Source organism: Scomber scombrus, chromosome 19, assembly GCF_963691925.1.
Source record: "Scomber scombrus chromosome 19, fScoSco1.1, whole genome shotgun sequence".
NCBI classification, from domain to species: domain Eukaryota; kingdom Metazoa; phylum Chordata; class Actinopteri; order Scombriformes; family Scombridae; genus Scomber; species Scomber scombrus.
In genome coordinates, this window is record NC_084988.1 from 17,407,401 (window position 1) to 17,424,441 (window position 17,041).

General features: G+C 39.0%; 3 protein-coding genes across 3 annotated transcripts; 2 read left to right on the top strand and 1 right to left on the bottom strand.

The window, feature by feature from the left end:
• The first annotated feature begins 283 nt into the window (after positions 1-283).
• On the top strand, positions 284-6,760 carry ppp1r14d (protein phosphatase 1 regulatory inhibitor subunit 14D). The gene is made up of 4 exons (XM_062440853.1): positions 284-466; positions 6,004-6,084; positions 6,425-6,457; positions 6,627-6,760. Exons 1-4 carry the CDS (start codon positions 287-289, stop codon positions 6,693-6,695), a joined length of 363 nt encoding a protein of 120 aa, XP_062296837.1. The 5' UTR covers positions 284-286; the 3' UTR covers positions 6,696-6,760.
• Positions 6,097-11,614, bottom strand: zfyve19 (zinc finger, FYVE domain containing 19). Its single transcript, XM_062440852.1, has 11 exons — positions 11,412-11,614; positions 11,195-11,316; positions 11,047-11,100; positions 10,780-10,946; positions 10,534-10,676; positions 10,289-10,397; positions 9,888-10,106; positions 9,577-9,653; positions 9,267-9,368; positions 9,011-9,174; positions 6,097-8,790 (listed from the first exon to the last, which is right to left on the bottom strand). The coding sequence occupies exons 1-11, from the start codon at positions 11,463-11,465 to the stop codon at positions 8,712-8,714; spliced, it is 1,290 nt and encodes a 429-aa protein (XP_062296836.1). The 5' UTR covers positions 11,466-11,614; the 3' UTR covers positions 6,097-8,711.
• A 100-nt stretch (positions 11,615-11,714) lies between these two features.
• On the top strand, positions 11,715-16,083 carry bub1bb (BUB1 mitotic checkpoint serine/threonine kinase Bb). The gene is made up of 9 exons (XM_062440724.1): positions 11,715-11,785; positions 12,820-12,987; positions 13,098-13,157; positions 13,259-13,403; positions 13,505-13,701; positions 13,816-13,979; positions 14,872-15,065; positions 15,158-15,258; positions 15,677-16,083. The coding sequence occupies exons 2-9, from the start codon at positions 12,845-12,847 to the stop codon at positions 15,963-15,965; spliced, it is 1,293 nt and encodes a 430-aa protein (XP_062296708.1). The 5' UTR covers positions 11,715-11,785; positions 12,820-12,844; the 3' UTR covers positions 15,966-16,083.
• Positions 16,084-17,041: the final 958 nt, after the last annotated feature.

Sequence of the window (17,041 nt, forward strand, 5' to 3'; positions counted from 1 at the left end):
GAGGGATAGAGAGAGAGAGAGAGAGAGAGGAAGGACGAAGACAGGCAGAGAACCAGAGCCAGCATTATAGAGAGGGAGAGCACAAACACTCAACAAGATAACAGGAGATACGCGTGGGAACAGCAGCCCACTGGAAAGCAGAACCAGGGATAGAAACAGAGAAGAGAAGCCAGTGTGCAAGACGAACGCGTGAGATCCTGTGTTTGTCTGTGTGTGAGTGTGTGAGTGTGTGTGTGTGAGAGAGATCTCAGTGTGTTTCCACGGTTCTCCTGAGGCCGTGGCAGCCATGGCGTCAGATCCGAGCACCCAGTCTAGAGTGATGTTCCAGGCGACAGACAAAACAGAGGAGCCGGCACACCGCAAGCTGGGCAAACTGACAGTCAAGTACAACCGCAAGGACCTGCAGAGGAGGCTGGATATCGAAGAGTGGATCGACGGGCAGCTGCACCTGCTGTTTGACTGTGAGGTAGGGTAGGGCTGGCTCACACACAGATACACACACACACTGTATTGACAGCCGGAGGAGGAGGTGAGGGGAAGGGAGCAAGAGAGGCACTGAATGCTCATAGGTGCCCGTGGTGGGCTATCCATGATATTTGGAAAGGGAAAAAAGATTACAGCAACCTATAAGAAAAGTGGATGGGAGGCAAGTGGCTTTGCTCTTGGAATTCAGTTTTTGACATGTAAGCCCTTAAGTGTCATCAAACTGATTGCAGTATCAGCTGTATGGTGTACACCTTGGTGTTCGACCATAGTGATAAGATTATTTTTCATATGATGCATGATTGAAATCATTAAGAAGCATTTGTTGGCATGTTACAACCACGACAATGCAACACCTCGGTCTCATTAAACATATGGTGGCCATATGGCCACATTTATCATTGAGGCGTTTAGAAGATGGTTTTACACAGTGTGAATTTGAATAGCTTGGATTCCGATCAGCAATCAGTATTGAGGAAGAAGAGTATGTTCATATGACTTTGATAAAGTAATTAGTGTCATAACAATAAACAGGGCAGGGTTGGTGAAGATATTTTTATTTTAAAATGTTCTCCAAGTGTTGCAGCTTTTATATCCTGCTTATCCTGGGTCTGACACGACTCAATAACTCTGTATGATAGAAACTAATATATAGATGATGATCGGTGGTGATGGTGATTAGATATTAGAAAATCCAGTCACAACCATCTGTGCTTTATGATACAGGATTCATTTGAGCTGAGTGCATGTCTGAAGACAGGGATTATAAAATGGAAATGTGTGCTCATTATTTCCAATGTGTACCTAATTAAAGGCTTCATTGCATAGATGATGTTTAATATGTACCGGGAATTACAGCTTAGAAGACACACACACACACAGAGAGAGAGAGAGAGAGAGAGAGAGAGAGAGAGAGAGAGAGAGAGAGAGAGAGAGAGAGAGAGAGAGAGAGAGAGAGAGAGAGAGAGCGAGAGAAACACAACCTTAAGAACTCCTCTTCTGTACGGTGGGATACAATCCAATTATGTCAGAGGCTCCATATTGATTTGCTTGGCATTCGCCGAGGGGAAACCATGGCAACAGATGTCTCATCGCCCACGAGGCAACATGGCACAGTGGAATCAGGGGTGTCTGTTAAGGAGCATGGCATCCTAATGACGATGCAGATCGGATGACAACACCGCCTCCGTTTCATGCCGGAGAAGGTTTACACAAAGTGTTTCTCTTTTAATTCTCCAACCACACAGAGACCCTTGGCTGTAGGTGGTCTGTAGCCACCCCTCTTTGTCTGGCATTTTCTTACACTGCCAAGCAGCCCTTTGTGTATGGCAAATACTAATGCTGCAGGCCATGACCATGCATTAACATCCATATGATAGGATGACAAGGAGCAAATCAGGAGATAGACAACTAGCATCTGCAGTTATCTCTGCTCACCTTTTTCTGAACCATAGCGTAAGCGGGGCCTGGTTGGTTTAATTTTAACTCACTTTAGGCACAGCTGAGTGCTAGGGATTTTCAATATTGTGCTATTGTTTTCATCATCACAATACTTATTTCATGAACTTCATTCCGTCTACACCCTAAGCCTTCTTCCCTGTGGTAATATATGGTAATATGCTTGTGAAGCTGAGGGTGGAATAAATCACATTAGTGGAAACCAGGACACCAAATAACAAAAACAGATCTTAAATCTCTCTCTGTGTACTCTTTTGATCTTGTCCCAGAAACATAAAATTATGTCACATTTGTGGTACGTAGCCTTTCATATTCCGGTTTTAACACAGTTTAACATTGGGATTGACGTGCAGAACGTGTACAACGCAGATAGTGGATGAACATGTTTTCCCCAGATAGCTGAAGGATGGGATCTCAGTGTGACTGATGAGATTAGGGGAGATAGCAATAACAATAGAAATGTATTTGAATTAATCATGGTAACACCCGTCATCATGCTCTGAAGTTATCCGAGGTTCCTGTTTTGCACATTTTTCCTAAGGATAGCTAACTAGCCACTTGAGGTATGAAAACGAAGGCTTCACTGTCTAGTTGAGATAGACTGGATATTTGCATTAGCCACACGTGTGGACTTAGGCATGGCCTGTCCATGTGCACTGGCCAGTGTTATGAATTTTGCATGGGCTCAGGAGAAGGTTACTCTGTTGGTTCTCCGAGTCTTCTGCGTGGAAGCATTTACCATCAGTCCCCTGTGTCGCCGCCTGAATTATTTAGCTGCATCTCTAATTCATACAAGTGCTGCCTTGGTCTGGGGTGGCCACCTTCTTTGCAAAATTCACACCTTTTGAAACACAACAAACTAAAAAAAAAAAAACTGTCCACGAAAGACTTTAAAATGGTGAGCAACATTTAGACCTGTGTATGTAGATTACAGATCAATGTTTCCTGAGTGGTTTTGTCAGTGACTGCCAGTTTAATCGAAACACATAGTCTGCCGGATAGTAACTGACAAAAGATTACAATAGCCTCAGATTAGTTGTAGGCTCAGATTCATAACATCACACTCTCGTACGTTTTATGTCTTATTTGGCCCAATTCTTGTATAATTAGACAAATACATTTGGATATCTTTCCACTCTGTTTGCCCTCTTTAAACTTTAGTTAATGAATATCTTGATCTTTGGGCAGCTCGTGCGTCTAACAGGAAAAGGGAAGGGTCTGATAAGTGAAACACACACTGAAATCTTCTTGAAACAGCTAGATTTCCTGGGCATGGTTTCCTTATCATCATAACAGCCAAAACTCAGTGTGGGTAAAGGAAACACACTGTGTTTAGCTGCCTCATTACACCCACGATGCAGTAAGTGTTGGACAGACAACAGACACACTGAAGAGGGAGTTAGAAATAAGATACGAGAGGTCACACAATCATCAGGATATGACAGGTCACTAAAATATCAGAATATGACAGGTCACTAAAATATCAGATTCACAAGTGTACATGGACCAAAAAGTTGACTGAGGGCAAATCTTGACCTGATGGTGTACTGGCTTTAGATTCACTTTTTTCTAAGGACCATAAATATCAATACTGGAATTTATGGCAATTTGATAAGTAGTTTGGATACAAAAAAGTGTTATGTATGTATGTTTTTGTACATATATAATGGAAAATGAATAAAATTCAACATCACCACAGTATGAATGAAGTCTTTCACATAACCGTACAATTTGAAAAGACACTTATATGATTGTGCTGCTACTCTGTTCTACACCTAAGGAGTCAGAACAGGAAAAACAGGTCAACTCCTGATTATGATGAAACGTTCTGAATTATTATTATTATTATTTTTTTTTGAACCGTCTGTTTATTGAGTTTTACATATTACAAAAACAATATTGTTCTGATTACAGATCTAAATACAATATACCCCAGAACAGATACCACCCCCCCACCCCCCCGGCACCCAGCTCCAACAGATGGACATGCATAGGTAAAAGTAAATTAAGGACAAACGAAAGAAGGAAAAAAAAAAAAAAATAATAATAATAATGATTGAATTATTTTTTAAATATAAATCCTAGTGGAGGTCATCTTATCTTGACAAAACTCAACTGCTTATTTAGACTGCCTCTGTACTGCCGTCTAAAGCTGTAATCCACTGAGAAACACTTTAATATTCATGAATTCCAATATTAGTGCCAACATTCATTTTAGCTTCAGTCTATTGCTTTTAACTTCAAAAAGTGCTGCTGAGACATTTCTGCCCAGAGGCCTCATTAAAATGCTATTTTCCTTTGACAATGGAGGTAACTCTGAAGCCGAAAATTGTGAGGGGTCACTTCCTCATGATACATGTATATGTTCTGTCACTATTCAGTGGTAGTCTACATGGTCCTGCACTCACAGGATGACAGAAAAGGTTTAAGATCAGTAGTTATAATTTTATAACAGTACTGACTCTAATTTACAGTCACAGCTTATGTAGCACATATGTAGGTTTTATCTTCACTTACTGTACATGGCGCTTTAGCTGGCTAATTATAATTTCATGTAATTAATGGAGATTCAATATAAATAAGAGCTACTAGGCTGAGCCAAAGCTAACATGATGGTGCAGCAGTCAGAGCGGTTATTATTAAAATGTACCGTTGAATACCAAGAGGGTAAAGAGAATAGACCTAATTTGACAACAGAAACTGCAGTACATTTACCACCTATAGTTTCATTACAATAGCCTGCTGTAGCTTCATGTTAGCTTCAGGTTTTTGCAGTGAACAGTATACAACAAGCTAAAGTTACAATGACAGAATACTCCAAACAGTTACGAAATGAATAGACAGAAAACATACTTCTCTTCTTTATGTATACAAGACATCTAGAAGTACTCAGACTAACACTGTTCACAACTGAAAAGACCATCCATAGCCTAACACAGAGCTGGTAAAGCAAAGCCCACATGACACAGAAGTGAACAGCACGGACCGAAAAAGCGATGCTAATGCAGAAATCAGCAAAATTGTACGGGGTCCAAACTGGCAGTGTGTATCAATTAGAGAGGGCACAGGGGACTCTGAAGGTGCGCCCATCTATTCCGCCACTCAGCACTTCCACATTGATTAGCTCTCTCCTCATCCAGAAGACTGTGCGAGCCCCATCCTCACCAGCCATGAAAACTCCCCGACCGGAAAATATTCCTTTTAAAAAGAGGCCTCAAATTTGAGTGTGCACCTGCTGACTCCAGATATCTCAGTGTTCAGGATTCCTCCAGTGAGCACTCCTCAGTCCTCTGAAATTGGAGCTAAAAGCTGTGGAAAAAAGCTTGTGATTTGAAGTGATTACTTTGCTATATTTGTTTTATTGAACCAGAGACTCTGTGCCATTTTTTACAATCTTTACATAAGTTTGGCATTAATCTTGTAATGTGCTGCTGGCAACTGTTTAGTTAATGCTACATTTAAGAAAAAGGGTTTGTAATGATTTAGAAAGGGAAGAGTTAACTATATTATAGTTGATAGCTGGGATGAATATAATCTTTAGAAACATTTAAACAGGAAATAACCTCTTAGTAATGGCTGAGTTAAATGCCAACTGGATAAACCATCCATAACATCATATGAAGTGTGGCCTCCTGCAGCATTGTTCACTTCATGCCTCACTACTCTTCGGCTTTAGTTATGCACACAGCACATTATCAATCACATCACTGTCATGAGAAATTAATCAGGAAGAAAAAGATAGTATTTTATGCTTATGTCTATGATACAACCAACACTATTAACTCTGTCATTTTGACTGCTTGTAAAACTTAATACAAAGGTTTACATTCCACTGTGCTGCAATAAAATCCAAATCACATCTTACACTCTTTCTTTTACATATGAATGAATCTGCTCAGGGGTGCGGAAAATGTTACCCTTATGATCAATGATAGCAAGTGGTCCACATTATACAATGTTTGCAAAGCTTTTGTACCATCCAGGAATACAAATGTGGGACATATGATGATAACATTTTATTACTATACTTGATTAAATGTTTATTTCTTTCTGTTCTTACAGGAGGAAGAGATCCCAGAGTTAGAGATTGACATAGATGAGCTCCTGGAGCTGACAGATGAGGGGCAAAGAACTCGACTGCAGGTGAGTTTGTGTACAAAAACAGTTAGACTAATTTCTATTTTTTTCAGACATTTATTTCAGTTCACTGTTTTCCTTTCATGAAACTGGTACCTAAAAGTGCAGCTCTGCAAACAAAGGACAAGTCCCAGGAGTGCAACATTCAGCCCATAGAATCTGAAACGTTTTAACACTTAGTTCCAACATGACTTGGGTACATACCTGACTATTTGCTATGTGGGTTAATAGCTGAACAAGTAGTTGACCTTTGGAGGAATCCAATGTTGCAATGTGTGAAGTGAAAAAGCAACGTTCAATGTTGTAACTGTGCCTTTCGGTTTCTTTCTTATTTTTCTTTTGTTAGGAGTTGTTGCAGGAATGTGGAAAGCCAAAAGAGGTGAGACATCAAAAAGTTCCATTATTAATGATTAATGATATAATTATTACATGCAAGCTTAATCAAGATGAATGATTTTGCATTATTTATTAACAGAGAAAAAAAGTATGTTATTGTTTGATTATTAAGTTGCATGGAGAAAAAAATGTTTTGTCCATATTTTCTATAGGATTTTATCAACGGGCTGCTCTACAGGATAAAGGGTCTACGCAAAATGTCAGGTCCCTTGAAGAAATAATAGGTCAAATAAAGAATTGAGACAACGCGGAGCCTCTTATCTTCCGATTACCCACGCGCTAACTGTTTGGATGCCTGTATGTGCGGTTCCTGTGTCAGTGGGACTCTCTTCCTGGGTCAGCATCAGTCCAGCACCGAAGCAGTCGGGTTTGAATGTTGTTGTTTTTTTTCCTTTTTAATTTATGAAGTGCTTAAACATTTTGTCTCCCCAACATACAAATACTGCACATGTGATAAAAGACATATTGACTATTACTCAGACGGACTGTATTTTTTTTGTGTAAGACTGTACATTTTTGGTTGCATATTTATGTACATAAATATTTTTGTTCTAATTACTGTTGTATGTCAAAATAAAAATGAACATTTTCAAGACAAAGGTGTTGATGTGTTATCACAGGTGTTACGTGTGATTGCACATGAGCAATCAAGAAAGAAACTGAGTGTGGTATCATCAGATATTATTCGTTCCACACACACACACAATTAAATATTGATAAATATCTCTTTTATACCAATCAATTTACAGTGCTAATCAAACCACCCTGTTACCACAACTGCCCTGTATTTCTGTTCTAATGAAACCATTCTGCCTTGAAAGAACGATTCTGTCCTACTGCCCAGAGACAACTGTAAGACTTTACTATAGCATGGCACTCAGGATATCATTCACTGAGAGCAGGGCTCTGTTTTCTACCATACATTTTTCAACAGAGTGATGGAAACAAAGGAGACGTTGACAAGTCATGACTAAGAGTAAACACAGTGAAATCAGCAGCAGGAAGGTCCATTATCCCCTTCCATTTCCTGTCTGTGGTCCGTGGATGACATGGCCAAAAAAGGCAAACACAGTAATGGCCCCCCATACAAACCATAATGGAGCAAGCCCCTGGAGGAGAGTGTAATTATGGTTTCTCCTCAGCTGGCTAGACAGTAGTGCACACTGATGAAACAGTACTCTGGTCTCCTGTCTGTCATATACGGAGGGTCTTCCGGCGAAGAGATCCATTAATATAATTTGTTCGGTTCGCCCCCACTTCCACTCTTGCCTCTCTGACACAGACACCATCTATACTGTAAGACTACACTTCTCACAAGTCCTAACAGACTGTGACATTTTTGTTGAGTGATGATACCTGTGATAAAATAAGGCTTCAGAGTTAAAAATATAACAAAAAAAACCCCTCCGTTCGCTAAAAGATGTGACACAGCGTCTAATGCTACTACATCCAGTTAAAATGAAATTACACGCAAGGACAAGAAAGGCAATATTCATGTCAGACTCTCAGCCAAACATAGATTACAAGAGTGGCTGCAGTGGCTGCCAAAGGAAAACAAAGCCATCAGTAATCCTTTTATACTGACTCCTCTGTACTTTGTCAGTCCAGAGCTGACAGCAGTCTGGGATCGTACATCATCCCAGATGAGCTCATGATGTGTCTGCTTTCTGTATGTGTTGTCAAAATTGAAGAACAATCAAACGACGACAAGCGGAAAGTGCATCTAAGATGGGGCTTTGTTGCTTTTGGGAAGTAGGACAAGTGACAAAAAAACCCCATCAAGCTTCTTATTCAGTTGGACGGTGGCAAACAGAAGCTGTGCAGTTTTTTCTTACAGCATAAACATTGTGTTGCAGCCACTTCTAAATGTACGTACCTCTATTCTTGTAAATTGAAGAAAAATAACTGTGTTTCACATATCATACATGTTTACATTTACATAAAGCTTTATGTCTATGTCTAGTCTTTGCTCTGCCATATATGTTAACCATTGTTTTCTTAATTCATTATTATCATCTACATCAGCATTTGCAGGTACAGAAAACAGATGCTCTTCCTGTGAATTGGTTAATGCTACAGCTTAAAATGGAGTCTTCTGGATTGCTTTAAAGAGGAATTAGTGTTACTGTGACACCGTTGGATGAACAATAAGTGGTCACTTCAGGCTAAAACACTAATTTAACAGTGATGACTGACCAGATCCCGATAAAGCCAACACCAACGGCACAGTCTCACTATCATGTCTTCCTCTTCTTCTTTGGCGCAGTGTAGTTAGTGGTGCGATGCTCCTTCCTGTCATATTTATCATGGCCTTCCCTGGGGAGATAATGGAGTGTGGATTGATAATTTATCACACTAAATACTTTATATTCATGCCGCTTAACAGTTTGGCAGCAGCTTGCCTGTAATTTATCTGGGTCATGGTATGCATTCCAAATCACAGGCATCTTTATTGGGCATCAGAGCAAAGACTACCATGCAAAGCTACTTCTATGAGTGGAAAACCAGGATTGCAGTTATTACTATGTTGTGCTACCTGAAGCAGCGGTTGCAGTACAGGTCTCCATCACAGGTGTGACAGCGAAGAATGGCGTCTTGGTTACAGATGCAGCACCATGGAAGTTCATCTTCATCACTGTCTGATGGCTCGTGTGCAACACCCTCTGGTGAAATCCTGCTCTTGGCTGCTGGAACTTGAGCCTATCAAACACATCAGATCAACAAAGAATTATCCTCTATTCTCTTTTATAACTAAAAAAAATAAAATGTCTGCTTTGACTGCTGTTTAGTACCGGTTTTTTAGACATTTTTTTCTTTTCTATGTTCCTTGGTCCACTCTGCTCTAAAGGTATGTTGTAGCCACTTGCTTCATCGAGTGCAGTTTCTTCTGAGAGCTACAACAAAACAGATACAGACACTTCAGCACAAAGTCTCTAATTGACGTTACAAATTATTAAAATGACAAAATAGCAGCCCCTTGTGGTAACCTAAAGTAGTCTCAAGATCATCTTTGCATGTGTCATATACACTTAAAAACCAATGTATTATGTAACATGCTCTATCATCTACAGTGCGGAGTTCACTTAGCCATAAATCCCAGACCTGTTTTAATACCCTTCTCACAGCTTCCTCCTCAGTCTCCTCATCACTGTCGGGATGTTCAAAGTCCTCCAAAGTAACTAAAAGTGACATGACAAATAGAGCAATGAAAGGTTTCTCACACACTAAGGAATTCACATTTCTGTTGAGGCCACATTTTTTACATTTAGTAGAAAGCCTCTTATCATATCTTATGACATTCCAGTGTGAATGTATGGATAACAAACACAAAGATCTTTATACCTATACTGCAGAAACAAGTAAAACACTGATTGTACACATAAAGCATCAAGTTTAACTGAAATGTGTGGTACCTTTGTCTGGGTCCTGCCCTTTCAGCTGCGCCAGCCTCTTTGCCATGTGGAGGATCTGATCTTGGGAGTGGTGCTCCTTCCTCAGCTCCTCCATTGCCTCATCAAGGATACGGGCCTTCTCAGCCTCAAGCTGCTTACTTGCATCCTGGTTCTCCTCCAGATTCTCCTCCAGTGTCCCCTCCTCCCCCTTGTTGAGATCATTCATACGGCTATCTATACCTGCAGAGGGATTTATAGTTTTAGCATATTTGAGAGATTCGCATAAACACTGAGTAAGGTGAGTTATTAGTGTCTGAATCTTATAACATAATCTTTAAATACATTGCACAAACTATGATATGACTGCATCATTAATCAATGATTTAATTTAGATTAAATCAACAAGAGGAGTATCATCTCACTGCATTCAGGATTTGATTGCTGGTTGTCTATGGCAACTTCATCTGTCATCTGGGTTATCATATCATTGACTCTTTCAGTCTGAGTCCTGCTATCTGGAGGCTGGTGTACCTGTTTACATGAACACAATAAGACATTATAAAATGTAGTATATTTGTAATAATTAATTGCAAATATGTTATGCTGTGAAGAAGCTGCACTGTTAGGCCAAAGACACAACAAACAGGTCAGCAGGAGATTGGCTCACAGGTGGAGGAGCTTGTGATGGCGGGGGTTGACCCCTTAAAGCTGCCAGACGGTCCTCCATCTCCGCTGCAGAAGGCACTGGCTGGCTGGGAGCTTTTAGAGCAGCAAGGCGAGACTCAATCTCTTTCTCAGATGGAATAGACTCTGTACAAGGAGGTAAAAAAGTTTATAACAGCATCAGCAAAGTGAAAACACATTATTATTTGTAAGATCAAACTGGTAGCTGCTAAAAATATGATAATATTACTTGGTGTAGTGTCCTCTTTCAGCTTTTGAAGCCTTTCAGCAATAGCCTGATCTTCCTTGCTCAGGCCTTTGGCTGGGAGAAGGCCTGCTTTGGCATTTCTGCTGCCTCCTGGTGCAAGAGGCTGTGTCGTCTGCCCTTGCTGTTTTGCCTCAAGTGCAGCTACCCGTCTGTGGAAAAGAAAAAAAAACTCACACTTTTAATATTATTAAGCTGCTGTGATGTGCGTGTGGAAAAGTGTCAGGTTTACAAATTTGATCATATACTGACTTTTTGTAATTTTCAGGAGGGGACCATCTTCCACCACTGTCAGGAGGACCCCCGCTTAAAAAACACAGAAATTAAAGACATATAAGACGCGTTCATGTTAATAAATAATCACAGTTAGTTAAATTCCTTTGCATAGCTTGACTTTTACCTTGTCAGATTATTATGACACTGCTTGCAGACCTTTTGATGGGTGTTGCCACAGCGAGGCACCACAGCACTGAAAGTCAGACAGCTGGAGCAGAAGGAGCGGCCGCAGTTCTTACAACCCAGCTGTGAGCACATTTACAACGCAAACCACACCGTTTATTATCAATCGTTTAAATATATACAGATATGGTGAATAGTATTAGCCAGCAGCGTCTTACCTCCTTCTTGAAGAGGCTGAACTTTGATGCACAACAATAACAACGGTTGTCCATGCCTACACGTGCCAAAAGTCATGAGACACGCTGTTATAATTTGGCTAATATTACTATAGCGGGTAAATATGTTAAAGCGGCCAATTACGTGAAGGATAATTTGGCAGCTAGCTCCCTATTTTTAACCTTTCAGCGTTGATACAATCCAAACAGGGAAATACACCGGAAGATACGCCGTTACGTCATTTCGCGGTTTCCTGTTTGTGATTCGTCCAATCAGCTTCCTCAAATGCTCTCGCGGTCCTCGTTCAAAAATACAGACGCATCAACGGTGAGGCTGAAATAATCCGAAAAAAAGTCACAAAGGAGCTGTGTGAGAGGTATGAAAAACACTATTTTGTGTGGCCATAGTTTTGTTTTTTAACACCTGGAAGGTGTATTCTGCTAAAATTGTGGACAACGACAAAAAACGACCGAGCTAAAGCTAATGTTGGTTAGCGTGTTAGCTTCCTACGCTAGTTAGTGTTAACCATAAGAGACGTATTTGTTTTCTGGGTTAAATGTTATGTTTAGTAAGATGAAAACATTTTACCTCTTGGTTGTCGACAGCTATTAATTTAGTCTAAAAATTAATTCACATATGATTATAGTTTGTTTAATCCCTTAATGTTACTTGTCAGTTTCATTCATTTTATCAAACTTGACCTAACATTTAACCTCCGCTGTTAACTTCATTTATTGCACGTCACATTTAATTTTTGTTAATGTCAACTGCATATCTTTCATACACTCTATTTTGGTGTACTTATTGTCCAGTTTGCTTATGGCAGCACAGTCAATGTTTCAAGTTTTATATGCCATTTCATATCCATTCTATGAAAAGATATTAGGGAGTAAAAAAAAATCAGATATCGATATACTGGCTTATAATCTTATACAGAATATAATAATAATACATTTAATTTATAAAGCACTTTAAATTTGCAAAGCAAAACTATACATAAAATGCATATTTTGCAATGTGGTTATTAACCATTTGGGACAAAGAAGGCTGTGATATTTTACAGTTTAAGTAAAAACGATTTCATAAAATGACATTAGTGCACTGAAACTAAAGTAAGTAAATGTCACTGGGAATTTAATGATACATTCTTATAAATTATAAAACACAACAACTAAATAAATGTACGTATATATTAAACTTAAATCAAGAAAAAGGATCAGATATACATAAATTGTTGCCTAGATAACTTAAAAGAATGTTGGTGCATATTGGATAACATATATGCCAATACCGATAGAACTGTGATGGGCCAATATCAGCCGATGATATCAGATAACCGATTCACTGATTTTTTTTAATCCAACTGATACACATTTATCTGTGTGTCTCTGTCTGTCTGTCTGTCTTTAGGCATCTAGTTGTTTTAGTTTCCACAATGGCAGAAGGAGGAGATGTTGAATGGGAGCTGAGCAAAGAGAACATTCAGCCACTGAGGCGAGGAAGAGACATATCAGCCTTACACCAGGCGCTCAGTTTACAACAAGATGGGTTCAGCTCTACCATCAACCAACAGAGACAGTACGAATGAGCTTCAAAACATTGTACCTTAATTAGGTGATAGCAGTTTCAGAATACAACCCAGCAGTTTTTCACATGTTGATGGAAGTTTTATGGCTTTTTTTCCTCAGGGCCTTTGAGTCTGAACTGCGAATGTACGATGGAGATGATCCACTTGATGTTTGGGATCGGTATGTGAAATATGTAGATTGAAACAGTAGATTGTATGAAACTCTGTAATCTGAGTTTTTTTAACCATTTAATTCTCCTCACATGGCTTTGTGTTTAACAGGTATATAAAATGGACAGAGCAGACCATCCCACAGGGAGGAAAGGAGAGCAACCTTTCCACACTATTGGAACAAGTTGTGACCAGATTCACAGACGAAAAGAAATATCACAACGACCCTCGCTACGTTGACCTCTGTATCAAATTTGTATGTTTGATATTTTAATCACTACACTGTTACCGTTTACTACTGACAAACTGCTACGGTGGTAGTAACCTTTGCCATAAATGTGTGTTATGTTTCCTTAGGCAGAGAACTGCCCGGAGCCTCTGGATATTTACAGGTACATGCAAGCTCAGGGAATAGGGGTGACACAGGCATCCTTATACATCGCCTGGTCCGAGGAATATGAGAATCAGGGCAACTGTCGCAAAGCGGACCTCGTCTACCAGGAAGGATTCAAGAAGTGCGCTGAGCCGCATGATAAACTCCTGCAGTTTCACAAGTATGGAACCATCCAGTATAGGTTGAGATAAATAAGATATCACTTTGAAAATATAATATTTTTCTGCATTCAACATTTTGCTATAATCATAATTTTTTGTGTTGTCATTGTTAGGGCTCTGCAAGCACGTGTGTCCCGACAGGTGATGATGGATGTAGAGGAGGATGACAGCGATGATGAGCCCAAACAAAAGGAGAGAATTTCTCTCGCTGACCTCAGACACAGAGGGAAGAAAAAGGCCATTGCTCCTATCATCAGAACTGGGCCTGCAATAAGAAGTAAGCACATGAACATATAAATTAAAGGCACCCTGACTTAATCTGTTGCACGTTTGCCAATCCAGGATGAGGATATACGAATATCTCAAGCCAGGTCTAAGTAATTTAGATATGTGTGTGTTCACGGCTTTCTTACATAGAGCACTCGATCGATCACAGATTTACTGATGCAGACATGGAAAAAAGCTCTTCCAGAGCAATTAAAGTCACCAGAGTTCACACAAACGCACTTCTTTGAGGAGGAGGGGGGGGCTCTCTCTTGGGTCCCCTCTCTCAACCTTTCCACTGAAAATGCTTTATTGGCATGAATGTGTTTTGAACAATATCGCCAAAGCCAAGTTTAATTGTATAAATAAATATTAATTAAACAGTTCAACATACAGTATATCACCATCAGTTACAGGCTATCCAGTTAGTTTTTAAACTGTGGGCCTAATTTTTGGCTACTCAAAAATAAGTTATAATGGCTCACATATAAGTCTAATGATTATTTGACTATATTAAATTGTATTTTCTATTATTTATTTATTTTCTTTTTTACTATAAAGTAGGCTTGAAGTCTTTTATTTCCAGGACCAAAATAAATGTGTGAATAAAACCGTTAATTAAATAATCATGAAAATTGTAAAATTGGGATATATCCTGTCACAATAATTGACATTAAAATCTGACATAATGACATCTCTGAGTATATGAGCAACATGAATCATAACCTTAATGAGTTTAGGTCAGAAACACTGAATGTAAACATAATTTGTGGTTGTTTCAAATAAAACTCCACAGGCCATCTTTACATGTGTAGCAAAAGGTGGAGTTGATACTACCAGTAACCTTTAAATAGAAAACAGTATTGTTGGAAAAGGATTTTGATGTTTGATTGGTTTGTTGACAGGTATCTCTGGAGGCCTGCAGCCACGAAGCGCCCCTGTCCTGGGCAATGCTACAAACAGTCGGTTGGTCGTCTTTGACGAGAACAAGGCTGAAAGTGCTGGTCCTTCAGAGCCTATATTTGAGTCTTGGTCAGCTCCTCCTACTGCAAGGGCAAAGGAGAATGAGCGTAGGCCTGAAAAATGGTGTGATGTCAAGGTATGAAAAACATGTTAATTCTTTTAAATATGCGTGTATGTGTATTATAGCAGTCAGTTACATTTTTTTTCATCCATTTTTGTTGATCACAGATGCCCCAGAAGTCCAAATTCGGACATACTGTCATGGCCCCACCACCTGTAAAACCTACCTTTCAACCATTTGTTGAGGAATCAGACCAGCCTCCTACAATGTGAGTGGTGACAAGAATCAAATCTTTGTTCAACATTTAACCCACATAACACATTCAAATTCATATTAGTAATAATAAGTTCATTCCTGGAACTCATTACTTGTATGGAAAAGATTAGTTGATTAATTATTCAAACAGAAAATAAAAATATGACACTTGCTATAGTTACAAAATTTACAAACACTTGCTGCATGTAAGCTGTCTAGACAAAAAAAAAGTTAGGACATCACTTTGGTTTGTTGTAACATTACCTTTTTATAAGATTACATGTTTTTTTCAATTACGTTTTTCAAAAATAATGGAATCATCATTAATTAAAATATTGTGGATGTTAGTTGAAACCACATTCATGTCATGTTATATCCCTGTTGGCCTGTGTGAGTTTATTTGATTTGTTCTGGTATTCTACCTCCCGCAGGACTCCGTGTAAGATCAACCCTGCAGTGAACACAGTTTTATCCACGCGCAAGCTCTGCCGAGAGGAAACTCCACTGAAGAGACTACAAGAGCACAATCAGCAACAGAAGGAGGCAGAATCAGGAAAACTACAAGAACAGAGCATGTACTGTAAAGAGCTGCTGCTCAGCGGCGCCACCGAGTTTTGCTTTGAGGAACTTCGTGCTGAACGATTTTTCAAAAGGATGGCACAGGAATCACAGGAGGTCAGAGGGCATGAGGGTCAAGCTAGTACCAGTGATGCAAACTGATGCATCTGTTAAGACTAAAGTACTGACTGCTCTTTTTTTATGGTTTTTCAACTTTGTTTTGACAAGACCTTATTTGAAGTATCATGTGATTACTGATGTATATCGTTTGTTATCTTGCTGTTTCTGTCCATGGAGTTCAGTTACTCTGAAAGGTGAAAATATTAAAGGCGTAAAGCTTTGTAGAATCCCTTTTGAAGTAATGATACTATAGGTCAATTGTGTTGGATTCTTAAAAAAATAGAGGAAGACCTGTACATTTGAATGCAATCCAGCTCAAAACACCACAAGCTGCAGATGCAAAAGGTGAGAATAGAGTTGAAGAAATGTCTACACTATTTCAACACACAATATAAACTATGTAGGCTTGACAGTAGCATGTATGGCTATTGGATTGTATTATATTATACACTTGTACATACTGAACATTTTCATTTACCATTGCTTACATCAGTGGTTTTGGTTTTTGGCCTGTGACCCATAAGTTACCCATTATTGTTTTGATATATTAGCTATTTTTGTCAACAGAATGTCAGAAAATTGTGAGAAATATCAGTTAAAGTTTTCCACAGTCTGCAAGGTTACATCTTCAATTGACTTTTGTCTGACTGTCTTGTCGACAAAGAAAAGCAATAATTTATCACATTTGAGCCTCCAAAACCAGCTGATTTAAAAAAAAAAAAAAAAAAAACCTGCCTACAAAAATTGTACTAAAATGGTTATTTAATTATAGAAAATATTTTCTGATCAATCTTTTGACAATTGATTAATTAACTAACCTTTTTTGGTTTTTTTTATTAACTTTTAGAGGCTTAAGGAGGTAGAAACAGTAATTCACAAAAAATAAGCAAGAATTTGAGGAAAGCTTTACAAAGAAATCAATTTTATGTATGCAAAGTATTTTTTTGTTCTGTATCATATCCTGTCCTATCATCTTCCACCATTTTTATTAATCCAGTGACCCATTGTGGGGTTCCTGACCCCCATGTTGGGAACCACTTGCTTATTGATAGTGCGAAAACTGTGGCAATGATGAATCAGATCAGGAGTTCAGCTTAATGCATGTTTAATACGAGCTC